This window comes from Ursus arctos, unplaced genomic scaffold (assembly GCF_023065955.2).
Source record: "Ursus arctos isolate Adak ecotype North America unplaced genomic scaffold, UrsArc2.0 scaffold_14, whole genome shotgun sequence".
NCBI classification, from domain to species: Eukaryota; Metazoa; Chordata; class Mammalia; order Carnivora; family Ursidae; genus Ursus; species Ursus arctos.
In genome coordinates this window covers 29998216-30014532 of record NW_026622808.1, presented here as the reverse complement: position 1 = coordinate 30014532, position 16317 = coordinate 29998216, and the positions used below count along the sequence as shown (strand labels likewise).

Below are 16317 nucleotides of genomic sequence, written 5' to 3'. Positions count from 1 at the left end.
CCTGGCAGCGCCGGAGCTGCAGGCCTATCCTAGCGAAGTAGGCACCCCTGCAGAGAAGAGAAATCAGTCCCTGGCCGCCCACACCCAGGCCCCGAGACCACTGAAACGTCAGGGATTCAGCCCTCCAAGCCAGAGCCGGCGTCGTCACCAAGCCCGGGAAGGGAGGGACAGCCCTTCCGGGCAACCCAGACTCCAAAGCTCCACAGCGTCCCTGAACTTGGGGGGTCCTTGCGACCTCTTCCCTCCCGTTACCATTGGCAACGGAGGCCGGCTCACAAAGTCAGCGTGACGCGGGTAGGAGGGACTTCCTGCTCTGGAAGCCAGTGCGCATGCGGCGGTCGGCCGGTCACACTGCACTTCCTGTCGTGTGATCTTGAAGACCAATAAAAGTGCATCACTTCGTGTCACGTGCCTCCGTTCCCATTAGCAACCGGAGGCTTCTAAACAAGTTGCCCTCCCTCCGCATCTTCTGCGGCCCAACCACCCTCGGCCACCCCGGGTTTGGCGGGCCTCCGCCTGGCCTCTCCCGCTCCTCGGGGCTGCGACTCCCGCCGCCGCCATGGTGAGTAGCCGGCCGGGCGCCGCAGCGCGCGGAGGAGACACCGAGCCGGGGCTGAGGGAGGGCGGGGCTGCAGCCGGGCTGAACCCGCTCCTGGGCCTCCCGGCCGGCCCCCAAAATTCAGTTAACCTTGGCCGAAGCCCCTCCGGCGTACTAGCAGCCTTTCTCCGCCCCGTCGCGACATTCTTCGCTCCCGCCTGGGTCGGCCGGCCCAAGTCACACCTCAAAGGTGGCGGGTGGAGGGAGCTAGAGGAACGGCCGCCTGCAGAAGGCTCAGGGCAGGATTCTCACTCTGTTCCTAAAACTCCCCAAGTTTTACGCACACACACACACACACACACACACGCACACACACAGCCTTTGGCAGCATGAAGAGTTATGTATTATAACGACTTGAGGAGGGAGAACGTGATGGAATCCGGCTTTCGGATGTGAGAGCGACTTTGAGTCCACACCGTCCACTTTACAGCCCAAGAAACTTGCGTGATCCTTCTTTTGTTCTGACCTGTTCAGAAGAGGCCAGTTGTCCCGTATGCTAAAACATATACATTCATCTTAACGGCGGATACAGAATGTTAGGTTAAATAGCAGCCCTACTTAGAACAGTGCACAGTGTTCAGAAAAAGGACTGAAACCAGAGTTGGGTGACCATTGAAATGGGCCACTGAAATACGTCAGCAACGAAATGAATGTAACATTGTGGGGTCAGCTGTACTCAAATTTTTTTAAAAAAATTTAAAAATAAATAAAAGCTCCCAGGTGATCATGAAAAGAAAATAAGTTGCTGGTGAGCTTTACAAAAGCAATTTGAGCAACGTATGTATTTAAGGACTAGGGGATAGCATGCGGATAGCAAGGGTAGAAGGGGCGTGGAGAAATGCAAGGGTAGCTAGAGGAATTCTCAGGTTTGAGGTTTTAGGGTTTTTTTTTTTTTTTAAGGCACGAATGGAGTTTATATATATAGTCTTCCCTATAGTCTGAAAGAAGAAGCAACCTGTAGAATGCTGAGAGGGGAGAATAATTGGTTATTCAAGTCCTCCAGGAGTTTGAAAGAGAACCAGTTAAGGCCTGATGAAGAAGTGACCTTCAAAAGGAGGAACACGTTTAAGTTCATTTGTCGGCACATGTCTGTTGCTTGCGAGGCACTGTGCTTAGTACCGGGGACGGGAGTACCTCAGTGAATTGGGTGGGCAAGGTCCTGGCCTTTAGAGACATACGTCCTGAAGAAATGGAGACTGCAGAGAGGAGGTGTGTGGATGCAGAAAAGCCGCTGCAAGCGACTTGGGAGCTGAAGGAGATCATGCCTGCTTTTTGGCCCTTGGTGTTGGAGGCATCCCAACCCTGTCTGTCGATAGTGACAAGCCTGAAAATGAGGCTTGGAAGTTAGACCTTAGTCTCCCATAGGAAGGCTATGATATATGATAGATCATTATTCTTAAAGATCGTTCCTGACTCATTTAGTCCCTGCATTAGATGTTCAATTGTATGGCATCCTTTTCTTTTCAGCATAGCTGCAAAATGAAAAAGAACTTCATTGATCTCTAGCTCATAGTCGTCAAGCTCTCATTTGGTTTAAAATAAAGACCCAATTAATGACTATTTCAAAACCAAATACATTTTTTAAAGCTGTATTAGCTAGGGTCAGGTTAAGTTGGTGCAGCAGATATCCAAACAAAAACAGCCAGCGGCTTAAAGAATACAGAAGTGTATTGTGCTCACTTAACAGCCATCTCGCTGCTCCTCCGAGGTCTGTAGGTCAGCTCTGCTCCATAAAATCAGGTAGGGATACAGGCTCCTTTCATCCTGCTGTCTGCTCGACCCCTCTGGAGAAATAGGGTTGAAAAAGATAGGCCTACGTCATAGGGCTCAGGCTTTGGAGATGGCCCACGTCTCTTCTGCTCACATCCATTCCTGAGCAGTAGTCATGTGGGCACACCTGGCTGCAGGAAGGGCTGGGAAGTCTCATGTAGTCGGGCAGCCACTTACCGGGCAAGAAGGGAAGAACAGAATTTGGTGGACATCCAGCAGTCGCTACCCCTGGATATCTTGTATACTTTCGTTGTTGGTTCCTTCGTCACATCTTCACAACTGAGGATTACTTCTCTCTCTTTCAGGCAGAGTTGGGCCTAAACGAGCACCATCAAAATGAAGTGATCAATTACATGCGTTTTGCTCGTTCAAAAAGAGGCCTGAGACTCAAAACTGTCGATTCCTGCTTCCAAGACCTCAAGGAGAGCAGGTATCAAAGGACTTTGAGGAAACCCGGAGGGAAACATGGATCCTTTCTGGGAGCCGTGGTGGGGATGCTGTAACAGAGGCCATACGAACGGTTGCTGGGATTATCGTGGTCGGTTACTCCCTGAGAGTGGCGACACCACGCCTTGCGGATATGGGAGATTCAAGAGATCGGACTGTGGTGGGAGTGATCTATTACCAAACATACATATATGATAACTGTGAGATTGCAAAGTTTCAGAAGAGCCGGCAGGAAGTAGTGACGTGCCTGTAGGTTAATGTTTGGCTTGCTGCGTTAGAGATCCCAGAACTTTAATTACCTGAGTTATTAGTTAAAGGATTAGAGTCATAAGGCATGACAATTAACGAGGAAACCCCTACGCCGTTCATATTGAAAGAATTAGGAGGGGAAAAAAACAGCAGAAAACCATGAAAAACCGTAACTAACAAATTTTTAGTAGATGATAACTCGTTTGCTTGGACCAGTCATGGCATATCATGAAGTCCACAGAAAATGCATGTTTGATCTGGAGAAAAACAGGGGAACCACCTTCGTCCTTAGGGAAAAGGACTAAGTAATAAAGAGACATCAGATTACTTGGGGGTCAGAATTTGGCACAGTTAAATGTCAGAGGAGGTGGAAATGCACACGGCCGCCACGTGAGCGCCGAGTGTCGTAAAGCCATGCACGGCACTGGGTAGTTGACACCGTCAGCTGTAGACCGTTATCTGTCCAACCCACTAATGTAATCTGGTCAGCTGGTTTCCTAACCCCCAGCTGATGAAAGCAACAGGTTCACTGGCCCAGCTATGAGCCAGAGAAGGTACTTCAGAAGTCAGTCTCTACATAGAGTACTTTAATTGTTCATAGTCATGAACTTGGGTGGCCAAAAAAAAAAAAAAATTTAAGCAGATTTGGTATGTTCTCTTAAGGAATATAGGAAGATTGTTAATATATTGAATAAGGACTTTCATCAAAAATAGTTAAAGTTTTAGGTTTTTTTCAACTGGTTAAAATCTGGCTAAATGAAACACTGAAGAATGGTAAATCAAATACTATTCACTTGGGTACGCCTCTGATAAGACTTTGTTGCCCCTCTCCGTCATGTCCTTTGGGAAGTGAGGAAGAAGAGAAACTGGGGCTGGGGGCCTTGCTCCTCATCCCCTGAACGGCTGAGGCTGGGGTCAGGCAGGGCAGGGCAGGATGGGGTGGGGAAGGGAGGGGAGGGGAGAGGCCATCTTCCTGTCAAACTGCCTTTGAAAGTAGGAGCCGTGTGTGTTGCTTTCTTGGGGTTCAGCCATTGGGCATGTTGCTGAGATTGCTGGAAATGATTGTGGGGCTGAGTCACCCCTTGCGGGACCAGGGGCGCCCCACTGCCACCCTCTGAGCCCGCATTCCCATCTGTAAAGTGAGGAGATTGAAGAAGATGGCCCTGAAGTTCCCTCCCGACCCAAACATCCTCTGTGGGAGAGCGGGTTTAATGCTATTGATGATGACGATGAGTGCTCAGTGCTCCAAGGAGCTCTCTTTTTTTTTAATTCAATTAATTAACATACTGTAGTGTTAGTTTCAGAGGCAGAGGTCAGTGATTCATCAGTTGCATATGACGCCCAGTGCTCATTACATCACGTGCCCTCCTTAATGCCCGTCACCCAGTGACCCCATCCCCCACCCCCTCCCCTCCAGCAACCCTCAGTTTGTTTCCTACGGCTAAGAGTCTCTTATGGTTTGTCTCCCTCTCTGGTTTCATCTTATTTTATTTTTTCCTCTCTTCCCCTGTGGTCCTCTGTTTTGTTTCTTAAATTACATATATGAGTGAAATCATACAGTACTTGTCTTTCTCAGAGGAGCTTTAACTAAGATAAGTCAGTTTCTTTTTCCTTTGGGGCTCCACGCTAAGAGAAGCAACATAGAATGACCATTGATGTTCTTATAGTCATTGACTCTCGTGTGAATAGTTCCTGCAATTATTGAAATGCTAAACAAATCATAGAAAGGAGAAATAGCACCTTCCAGGTGACTTTGGAAACTACTAAATGTGATAAGACTCCTTTTAGTGGAGATTAAAGGAAAAAAAATTTTAAACTGCAAAACTGAAGACGGAAGTAAACGTCTGGGGGACTGTGAGCACGCAGCTGTGTTAGAGGACATGAGCGTGCACCGCGTGATCATTTAAGGAGACCTCAGAAATTACCCGAGCTTCGACAAAAACAAAGTGAGCTTAAATTATTTTTAGTATGCTTTATTAAGAAAGAAGACGGTTCTCAGAGAGATTTGTCGCTATAACCCTTGAGCCCTTCAGATGACGTGAGTGTGGGTTTCTTAGTTTCGTTGTATTTCGTCCATGGTTTGGGTTGCTCGTCCCGATGGCTGGGCCTGTGGTTGTCTCTCAGGCTGGTGGAGGAGAGCTTCACCGTGGACGAGGTCTCCGAGGTCCTGAGCGGGTTGCAGGCTGTGGTCTACAGCGAGGTGGAGTCTGAGCTCATCAACACGGCCCACACCAACGTGCTACTTCTGCGGCAGCTTTTCTCCCAGGCTGAGAAGTGGTACCTTAAGCTGCAGACCGATATCTCCGAACTTGAAAACAGGTACTCGACGTGCGTCCCTGCAGCCAGGACAGGAGAGGCCCAGGCATGCTCTCAAACGTCAGCAGACGCCTTTGCCGCTTCTTTTCTTAAGACGGGGGTGTGAGAAAGTCTGGGGAGAGCAGCAGCAAAGCATCTGGTTACCAAGTGATCTCTTAGGTGCAGGACCCTGGAATATTCCCAGTTGGCCCATGTGCTTTGGATTCCGGGCCAGTAGAGACCGAGTATCATTCTGGCTATGGCGACGTCCCCTTCCTGGCGCTCTGTTGTCCCTGCCGTGTTGTAGTAGATGGGTACTGGTGATTTTATCCTTCGGTCTGTGTGGTCCAGAGTGAGTCTAAACGAACATTTTTTTTTTATATTTGTTTTTATCTTCAAGAGAATTATTAGAACAAGTTGCAGAATTTGAAAAAGCAGAATTTACATCTTCGAATAAAAAGGTAATTTTTGGTATTCTAAATCCCTACCTTACTGGCCGGTGTTTAAAATCCCCCAGTCGCCCAGAGCATTCAGAGGTTAAAGTGGAAACCGTCGAGGAAGAGCATTCAGTTCAAGAGCAGACTTCAAAAATTGGGTCATTTATTTTCAGGCAAAAAAAGAGAAATACTTTGGAAGGAACTATGAAAAACTGCTTCTGTCTCCTCTCGCTCACTCTTGTGTGCTTTCTCTCTCTCTCTCTCTCTCACACACACACACACAATCCCTGCAGTTCATCCCACTCCCTGCTGTGTAAACTCTTCACTCAGACAGTGTGTGGCACAGCCGTCCATCCTGGCCTGTGTCTCCAGCTGCATGACCTTGAGCGGGTTGCTTGTGACAGCCAAGCCTTGTTCTCCTCATCTGTCAAGTGGGGACAGTCCTCGCAGTGACTGGTGACCTGCCTCTCTTGTTAATCATTCTTATTACAGTGACCAGCTAACACGGAGTCGTGCAGGTGCCCCGCCAACAATCCCCGACGTGAGAGCGAGAAAAATGGTGCTGAGTCCACGAACGTACACATACAAAACAATTTCCCAGTTACTCATTTGGAACATATCTCTGGCTAAGAAATTTCTGGGTCGGAGGGCATGGGTTCACCTGATTTTAACACGTATTGCTGAACTGCCGAAGTATTTGTGCCAAGTTACCCCGGCCCACAGTGTAGCCACACCATGACCGCGTTCCCTGACTCGTCTGTTTCAACCCCCACATGTTAAAATTCTTGTCCCTAGAGGCTGGCATCCGTATCTGCTCTGGCTTCGAGCACCTTCCCTCCTGCCTGCCTTCCATCCTTTCCCTTCTGTCTGAATTTATTTAAAAGGATATGGGGAGGATGGGTTCATTTGCATCTCTAATCTGTTTGGGGCACTGTGGGCCAGGCACTGTCCTAGTCACTGGGGCGTAGCAGAGAACCAAACCAACAAACATCCCCACCCCGTGGAGCTGGCATCCCCGTGGATATGTTTTTACAGTGATTTCCACTTAGAATGTGCAAGTGTTGAGTGACTACATGTGATTTCTTCTGTGGTGATTTTGGTTTGGTTTCTTTATCTCGTGTCAGCCTATCATAGATACCATGAAGCCAAAACTTGCTCCGCTTAACGAGGGCGGAACCACGGAACTCCTGAACAAGGTAATGTCGTCACTGCGAGAAAGGCAGACCCTCCAGCTCGGCCCTCTCGTGGCCTGCACAGTGGGGGGTGGAGAAACCGAGGTAGGAGGCTTTGGATTCGGGCTTTGGTCCACTGAGGGTAATTAGTCCACCGTAGTCGTTCTACTTCATGGTTCCTGTGGGCCAGAAGAGGGCACTCACCTTCCAGAAAGTCTGAAGCGGCTCTTCATTGCATCTTTTCATGGTGACATGAAGGGCGTGGCATTTTGGACAGTGTTTCTTGGTGGACATTAGAAGTGTATGATCTATGATAGCAATGATGGGATTTTTTATTAGGAAGTTTATAAAAATTAACTACCAATATACAAATATTTTTCAAGACCCCTGTATTCTCAACACTGTGCTAGATGACATTAGATAAAAAACAGTGTAATACGTAGACTTCTGTCCTCAAAAACCTTGTAGTCTCATTGAGAAGGGAGAATTAATATTCTGGAAGCAGGGGAAGGCTAACCCGTGTGCCCAGGGTGGCCGAGAAGACGTAGTCCCACATGGCTGTGAGCGGTTTGAGGACAGGCTTTGGGGGAAGGCAGTCCCTGAGCTGGGCTGAAGGATGAAGACAGATGAACTCGTCAGAGGAAGAAAGGGGGCATGGCAGACAGGGCAATGGGGTGGGCAGCAGTGAGAGGTACAAGGAAGGCTGGCGTGATTTGGGACGGAGTGCTGTGCTCTCCAATTGGGCTGATGTGTGTGTCGGAGCACAGGGAGGAAGAGGACTGGGCTCACAGCTGACTCTCGTGATGGCGCTGCTTAGAGCAAAGGCCTGTGGCCTCAACTCAAGACAGAAGCATCTCGGGCTTGGGCACAGAGCATGGCACTGATAAAGGCCGTGTTTTAGATAAGTGCAGGCGGCGTGCTGTGTCAGCCGGGGAAAGACCCAAGAGTGGCGGGATCAGCTAGATGAGAGGTGGCACGGGAGGGCTGGGGACAGAGGCTGAAGGGAGCCTGAGAGACCGGGAAAGAGGCCTAGAGCCACGGGTGACTCACAGGTGTGGAGGCCAGTAGGCTGGGCGGGACGAGGATCGCACCAGCAACCAAGGCACGCAGGTGTTCGAGCTGTTCTATGATTTAAATTTAATTTTGCAATTAAATTCTGAAGTGAAACGCTTTCAAGTATTAAAAATACTATAGCTAAAATAATAAACCTTGAATTTACTCACAAAGGAAATTTCCAGACTTCAAGAAGAGAACGAGAAATTGAAGTCAAGGCTGAAGACCATTGAAATGCAGGTAACTGAGAAATACTTTGACAAAATCATTGAAAGGGTTACTTACAGACTGAGTACTGAGTGTGTTTTGTTTAAATCTGATTATAGGCAACCCACGCATTAGATGAGAAGTCAAAGCTAGAAAGAGCCCTGCGGGATTTACAGCTCGACCAAGGAAACCAGAAGGTGAGAGAAGTTTTGAATGTAGGCAGTAATACTGTAGTAATTTTGCGACAGTGGGTAACTGCACTTATCACGGGGATCCCTTTGTATGGCGCAGAAATCCTGAGTCCCTGTGATGTCACCTGAAAACGATAGGGCATTGCATGTCAATTATACTTCAATTTTTTAAAAAGATGGAATAAGTTTTAGCTATCTTTTCACATGTTTCAAAAAGAATAAAGGTATAAACTTAATATGAAGTGTTGGGGCGCCTGGGTGGCTCAGTTGGCTGGGCGTCCGACTCTTGGTCTCGCTCAGGTCTTGAGCTCAGGGTCATGAATTCGAGCCCTGCATCGGGCCCCATGGTGGGCTCCACGAGGGCGTGGAGCTACTTAAAAAAAAGAAGAAGAACTCTTAGTTCCTGTTCATTATGGCCCACCCCTGTCACTCCCTGAGAGGGATGCCACTGTTGTCCCGCGTCAGGACCACCCTGTCCAGGAAGAGCGGGGGGCGGAGGGGCACCGCCGGGGCAGGTGCACAGCTCACGTGCTTCCCACGTCCCCAGAACCTACTAGCACACAAGATATTCTGAAGTTTATGTTTTTTTAAGTTCTTCCCCCCTTTTACCTTGACATTCCAATTACAATGGGGGGAAAGGAAGTGAAAAAAGGAAGACTTTTTAGATCGTTGCAAGTGTATTCGGTTTTATGACCCAGCACTTACTGTTAGTGAAGTCGGCCTTCGGTGAGTGTGACAACATGGATTGAGTTTACGGGTCTGCGTCTTCACATCCTCCTACGTCCGGTGGTGCCCACGTGATGCGCCGAAATGCAGGGCGGGGTCTCCAGGCGTGTCCGAGCTGGTGCTGGGTACCGCTCCTGCTGTGGGAGGTTCTCACGTGCACAGTTCCATCTCCTGCGGCCTTCCCGGCAGTGCCAGATGCTGGAACAGACTTCCTGCCAGCCAGGCCATGTGAGTGGATTTGCAGGGCAGCACTGGCTTTTCCAGTGGTTGCGCTGTCACTGCCGATGTCCGTTAAACGGTCCCCAAACTTACTTCGCTAGACTTCTATTGTTACTCTTTTTTTAAAACATTTTATTTATTTATTTGACAGAGAGAGAGAGAGCCAGGGAGCACAAGTGGGAGGAGCAGCAGAGGGAGAAGAAGCAGACTCCCCGCTGAGCAGGGAGCCTGATGCGGGGCTCGATCCCAGGACTCTGGGATCATGACCTGAGCCAAAGGCAGACGCTTAACCACCTGAGCCACCCAGGCACCCCTATTGTTACACTTTTTTATGGAGAAATTCAGACACATACAGAGGTAGAGGGACTAGGATAACGCACCCCTGGTGCTCCTCACCCGGCTTTAGCCCCCACCACGGCTCGGCCAGTCTGGTTCCCTATTTACTCCTCCCTCCCGTCATGTTTTTTTGAACCACGTCTCAGACGTTACATCATTTTGTCTGGAGATATTTTTAAAATAGGAGGATAATTCTTAGATGGCTAAAAAAAAAAAAACCAAAGGAAAATAAATACGATTTTCAGTCCTATATAAAGGATCATAGATTTATAAAACACAGAGCTACATACTCCAGAACGGGCCTTCTAAGTTCTCGAAAGTGAAACAGTTGCAAACATGTTGGGATGATGAATTTGTTTTAAAAGCCATTTTGGACTTTGTTCCAATTTTACTTTTCAGATTTTGGCAAAAGCAAAATGTGCACGTGCTTTCACCAGCTGCAGTGAAGTAAAATCTTTGTAAAAGACTAGGTTTCAAAAATGAGTGAGGAATTTGGTTGGTCGTACTGCTCTATCTCCATACTTAGCAATTATATAGACCATTTTCCTGTTTAGTAATACAGCTTTTTTATTACAAATGTATCCAGTCAAAAACAAGACCCAGCTGCTTTTATTATGCTGACAGAGTGTGCAAACACGCGTATTGCATTAATACAAAACAAAAACCCTTAAAATCTTAGAAATTTAGCAAGCCATATAATCAGCATTGATAGGCTCTCATATTTCAATGTAAATAATGACTAAGACATTTATTATTAAATTTTTGATACAAACTCTGTTAAGTTTATTATTTTTCTACCTGTATTGTTCAAAATTCTTCACCAGAATTTTTTTTTTAACCTGACTTTTCAAAAACAAAACCTGTTTGCCATCCCTACCCTGGGACACACAACCTTGTCAGACTTAGGATCTCACCTCTCTCCTGTTCCTCTGTGGAATTTCAGCAACTCACAGATGGCATTTTACACATCTGGAGATCAGTGACCCCTGAGTGTCTGCCGTGTGCAGGACACCGTGCGCAGGGGCTGAGGGCAAGCTGGGCGCACCGGCGACCCTCTAGGAGCGGGAGCGTCCCCAGGCTGGCCGGGGAGGCCGACGCACACACGCACCACGTTTGCTTTCGTGTCACGATGCCAGATCACTGTTGTGAAACAGTTCCCAGTAGGACGTCAGCATGAAATTACGTCAGTGCATGTATCTTTCACAGGATTTTATAAAAGCCCAAGACTTGAGTGACTTGGAAAACACGGTTGCTGCTTTGAAGAGTGAGTTTCAGAAGACACTTAACGACAAGACAGAAAACCAGAAGTCCCTGGAGGAGAATCTGGCCACAGCCAAGCACGACCTACTCAGGGTTCAGGAGCAGCTGAACATGGCTGAAAAGGTCAGATTTGTCTGTGTGTGTCCACCCAGGTGAGGAACAAGGGTCACTGAGGGACACATTGGAGGCCAGCTGCAGGTTTACCTTATTTTTTTCTCAGGCTATTGGCCAGTACGTGTTAGAGATACGTCATTTCTGGGCATTGAGACTCTTCTGTCTTTGGCACTAAGATATCTATGATAATAAAAAATCGCCACTCCTTCCTAGGGACTGGGCAAAGACCCCTCCATGGAGAGCTTGCGTGAGCTGCCCTGCACTCCCACGTTGCCCGTTCCTCCCACAGCCCGGCACCGGGATGGGGACTTCTCTTGAAAGGATTCTGTCCCTTGTTCTTCATGTCTGTGAACTATGTAGAGAACCATGTTCTTCAGTGTAGGGATTAGACTCTTAAGCAAACGGGAGCTAAAACGTAAATGAACGAAGAATCCTCCTCCTAGAATACCGATACCACTTTGGGACTCGGGGGAGAGGTCCTGCCTATTTCACCTGAGAATTAGTTTACCGTTTCTTTTTTTTTTTTCTTTCTTTACTTTACCATTTCAAACAGATTTCTCATTGTACTTAGCTCCATGCTGACCACGTTGCTGTGTTATGGACTTCTCCTGTGAAGGAATGTATTTTTAAAATTTGCATAGCCTTAATTTTATAGAAGTAAATTTTAAAAAGAAATTAGAAAATAATATAAATGGAGTATTAGTAAAATTAGAGCAAAAATATACATGTTTATGAGACGTGTGACTTCTCTCCTTCACTGTTTTCGTCGTAACGCACTGACATTTTTCGCTGCGCAGGAATTAGAGAAGAAATTCCAACAAACAGCAGCTTATCGAAACATGAAAGAGATTCTCACCAGGAAGAATGACCAAATCAAAGACCTGAGGAGAAGACTGGCCAAGTAAGCCTTGCTGACCCCGGGCGGCTCTTGGATTGGTCTCCCCGCCCGACTGATGTGTGTTCTTCATTAAATCTCAGTTCGCGTCCGAGACGTCAGGCCAGGGGGTGCTTGCATCGTTTAGTCCAGAAGCCCGCGTTTGAGGAGAGCAGAGGCGCTTGGGCCCGGCCTGGTCCGTACCGCCCACGAGGGCTTCAGTGTAGGTTCGGCTACGATAGCCGCCCTTGGCAATGGAGTCCTTCAAGCAGGACAGCGGAAAGGAAACCCAGCAAGCTTATAGGGCACCGTGGGCATTTCTCCTCAGGAGTGTCCTCCGGAGCCTATGGCCCGGTCATCCGGTGCCCTCCCTCAGTGACAGGGGCTAGAGGAGCGGTCCCTGCAGATGGGCGCCGTAGCCAGCCTGGCTTAGAGGCGCATGCTCCGCGGAGGACCGGGTCTCTAGCCGCGTGCTGCCCCGGGAGGGCCATGTCCCGTTACCAGAACGCAGCGGACGGGGGGAGCCTGTGGCAGCGGGCCCACCACGTAGTCACAGCTCAGCCCCAGTCCTCCCGGCCCCGTGGGCGCTGCTACTCGCGCTCATTTCTGTCCTCCGCGGTTTGGTCTGGAAGCTCAGCTGCCGTTTTACCTTTGTCAGGGCTCCGGGGGAGCAGAGCGGGGAAGTCAATCCCAGATCCAGTTCGTCTGCAGAGAAGGGGCTTTGTTCACCCTGTCCTCACGTAATCCTATCAGCACTTCGTGTCCACCTGACCTTTCGCATGACTACAGAGTTTCTTGTGTCCTAAGCTGTCGTGGGTCTAAATGCCAGATCCGGAGACTTGGAGGCCAAAGGTGTCCTCATGCTTCGCTGGCCCTTTGTCCCCCTGCTGCGGGAGCCCCCGCATAGCGCCGTGCCTGACTCTGACTCCCACCCCGGTAGTGCTTCTGAGTGAAAAATGGGGGAGTCGCTGGAGAGCTTGCAGGTAAACGTTGCAGGTGAATAATGACATTATTTATGGTCTTAACGGAAATTTTCTCTTTCCAGGTACGAATCTGAAGATTAAAACCCAAAGAAGATTTCTTCTGGAAGCTGCCACCACGCGAAAGTACGAGCTATTTCACACCTGAGGCATGTATTTTGAAACAGTTTGTTACATTTCCTCTCTTTATTTTTCTAGTATATAGACTTGGCTTCTAATATTTAGAACGAGCCTTCCTATTTCAGTCACCTAATTGAGAAGAGGGGAACCTACTGACTGACTCTGGCCGCTCATCCCAGACTCCTCTGAGCGCTCCTGAGTCTTAGTTCTGAGGCAGCGAGAACTCTGTATCGTAAAGAAGAGATGTTTAGAGCGGGAAGAATAGTCTGAGCCTTTTGCGTTAGTACAAAGACTACACCGTTTCGGTAAATGTTAAAGCTAGCACCGTCCATGCTTGTGCGTTCCCCGGGGTAAAAATAAAAAGAGTTATTAAAGATAGTTATTACAAATAAACCTTATTTTTCAAAACCAAATTCGTTTTCTCTACTTCATTATAAAATATGAATGCATTGAAAAGGTGCCTACCAACTTTTATAGGCCGCATTTTTATTAATTATAAGGACAATTAATAGCAAACACGAGGGTCCGATTAACTTCAGTCACTCTAGCTAAATTCTGTGATGATCAGAGGACATGCAGACCTTTTTTGCAACCCGACTTACCATGAATCTGGATCACCGATGGAGGAGTCAGATCCGCCCTGTACTTCTCTCCAGACTCAGAATAAATATAATCTTTATACTTCAGTTTTCCAGAACATTCTTTTAAATCATACTTTTTTAAATGACTTACATTCAACATAAAATCAGTTACCAGACCTAAGATTCAACTTCTGATCATAGTTTATCTGTGTGCAGCTACAGTAACTGCATTTCAAGAGGTTTTGATGATATTTCCACTGGTTCTGCTTTTTTCTTGAGTGATTTTGGATAAATCATTAGACACGAGGCCCCAGTCTCCACAGTCGTGTAATGCAGTGATGTGCCATAAAGATAAAGAAAATAAGGTCCACAAAGCAGTCACACGTCAGAAAGAAAGGACTGACTTCTGTCACATTGTTCAGAAAGTAATAGTTCGCATTTCCAGAAGCAGAGTGTCGCAGCCTGGGTGAGTGCTGTCTGCTGAGACAGGCCATCCCACTGCACGAACGAAGATCGTATTCACCAGTAAGAGTTTACTGATCAGATGATAAGGCTCGTTACTATTTCTAGTCAAGCTTTTAATACTAGTCTTGAATTTGCTGTTTCTCTTGGAGGCTTTATGTTAAAATATCGAAGGAACAGATGACGAAGGGTAAGACAGACAGCCTCCCCGGAAAAGGACACAGAAGGCAGACTTAAAAAGATGAACGAATCAGAGAAAGCAGGAAAAATCCAGCAAACCAGCATTTACTGTATATTCTCTCCCCACCTACCTCCCACCGTTCCGGTCACTCCTCAATCTCCCTTCTTTCTAGAGCTTTTACCCACATAGTGCTTTAGCCCCGAATCGATACCCTCTCCAAAAATCTATCCCATGACTTAAGGACCAGGATGGTCCCTATAATTCAGAAACAGAACATGCTAGTATTATCCGTCAGAGACCATTCAGTCACTCCCTCCCTGCATCTTTCTGAATGTGGTGCCCACGGGGGAGGAAGAGGTGTTGAGAAACCTGTATTGCCAAGTGGAATTTCAGCTTGTTTTTTGGTAGCAACTTTGAAATATTCTGTCTGGTGTGTTCCAGTTCGATAATAAATTCAAAAGTATTTCTGAAACCTTAAAACCTAACTGTGCCCCACGTGAAGATGCACACGACATTCTTCGACATAAGTCGGCGTGATGATTCCGTCACATCTAAATACTTTGTGCTCTGCTTTTGCCCAACATCGGGCTCCCTGCTCAGCAGGGAGTGTGTGTGTGTGTGTGTGTGTAACTCATGCCTTTAGCCAAATGAAGTTTTAGATGTTTATTTTTTTGCACATATATCTAGTTTTAAGATCTAGCTCACTTGACCAGGAAAGCAAGCCTCTCTGGTCTGCATAGTTTGGGTCCCTCAGAGCACTGGCTCACGCTTTGATTAACCTTGCGGCGTGCGAAGCCGTCTAGACGGGACATTCCTGGCCGTCATGATGCAGCTGTGGTTGAACTTCAGAATGCAGGGCTCCTGCTAAGTTAGGACTCCAACCTTTGGTTGACAAAAATAAGTATAAAGGGTTTTTTAATTAATTTCTTCTGTTCCACATTTAAGCATCCATTTCTTCCTCATGGTGTGATATGTTCTGAGTCTCTGTTAACGAAGTGTCCCCTGACCATCTGCTGGTGTCTCACAGGGACTCTCTATGAGGAAAATACTGCTCCGCCTTGAGTTGAATGCGTAATTCTGTTTCATAAAACCTTTGTTATTTCCATTCTGATGAATGAAACAGTCCATTTCTAATTGCTAGGTGCTGTTCGAGTGGGTCGCACGCAGTTGGCATAATGATTTCCTTGGCTTCCGTGTAAATGCTTATTATACACTAAAGCTTTGCCATTAGAAGTTCAGGACCTGATTGCTCTCGTGTAAGCAAGTCTTTTAAAGATAAAAGACAAAATAGTATTTAGACAATACTGTTTTTTTAAAGATTTTATTTATTTGAGAGAGAGCACAAACAGGGGGAGCAGCAGGCAGAGGGAGAAGCAGACTCCCCACTGAGCAAGGAGCCCGATGAGGGGCTTGATCCCAGGACCCTGAGATCATGACCCGAGAGGAAGGCGGAAGCCTCACCGACTAAGCCCCCCGGGCGCCCCTAGACGATACTATTTAAACAACAATTTTCAATACCACACAGGAAAAAAAAGTTGGAGTATTTTACAGATTAAAAAAACCACTGATATTAAATAAAGCAAAACTGGAATTTGAAAATCCTTCGTAATTTTTTCAAAGTAACAATAGGACGTGAGATGGGTACGGTGTACCGGAAATAAGGTGTAGGTCCCCTCCCTGCCTTGCAGAGACCTGAGGAGGGGCCACGTGCTGCCCACAGACTCTTGTTCTGGAATCCCATCCATTGGAGGATCAGAAGTCGTGGGGAGCTCGGTTGTGTGGCAGAAGATGGCCCCCAGCGAGGCAGCATTGCCCCCCTCCTTGTTCCAGCGAGGGGACTCCTGTCTGCCCGTGGCCGCGCGCTCCTGCCCTGTATCCACTCCAGCAGGCTCTCCCTCTGAGCCTTCTGGCCCCGTCCTCAGGACACCGTGGTCTCCAGCCTCCCAGAAGGCATCGCAGCGTGTGTTAGGACTGGCTTCGTGTGTCCTGGCCAAGGTGCCGCGTCCCGAGTCACAGAGGAGAACCCACATATCAATGCACTCTCC

At 47.7% G+C, this 16317-nt stretch overlaps 1 protein-coding gene and 1 long non-coding RNA gene across 2 annotated transcripts; one reads left to right on the top strand and one right to left on the bottom strand.

Moving 5' to 3' along the window:
* The first annotated feature begins 396 nt into the window (after positions 1–396).
* On the top strand, positions 397–13461 carry LZTFL1 (leucine zipper transcription factor like 1). The gene is made up of 10 exons (XM_026500646.4): positions 397–562; positions 2674–2798; positions 5189–5383; positions 5760–5820; positions 6921–6992; positions 8196–8261; positions 8348–8425; positions 10907–11083; positions 11872–11975; positions 12994–13461. Exons 1-10 carry the CDS (start codon positions 560–562, stop codon positions 13010–13012), a joined length of 900 nt encoding a protein of 299 aa, XP_026356431.1. The 5' UTR covers positions 397–559; the 3' UTR covers positions 13013–13461.
* Positions 5025–10820, bottom strand: LOC125283761 (uncharacterized). Its single transcript, XR_008959083.1, has 2 exons — positions 10615–10820; positions 5025–9357 (listed from the first exon to the last, which is right to left on the bottom strand). It is a non-coding gene; the product is annotated as an uncharacterized LOC125283761 (long non-coding RNA).
* Positions 13462–16317: the final 2856 nt, after the last annotated feature.

What these genes read in the sequence shown, in the direction of transcription:
- LZTFL1 (XM_026500646.4), top strand. An exon ending in CCACGGAACTCCTGAACAAG is followed by an intron (nt 6,993 to 8,195) that starts GTAATGTCGTCA and finishes TTACTCACAAAG; the next exon opens with GAAATTTCCAGACTTCAAGA. An exon ending in TGAAGACCATTGAAATGCAG is followed by an intron (nt 8,262 to 8,347) that starts GTAACTGAGAAA and finishes ATCTGATTATAG; the next exon opens with GCAACCCACGCATTAGATGA.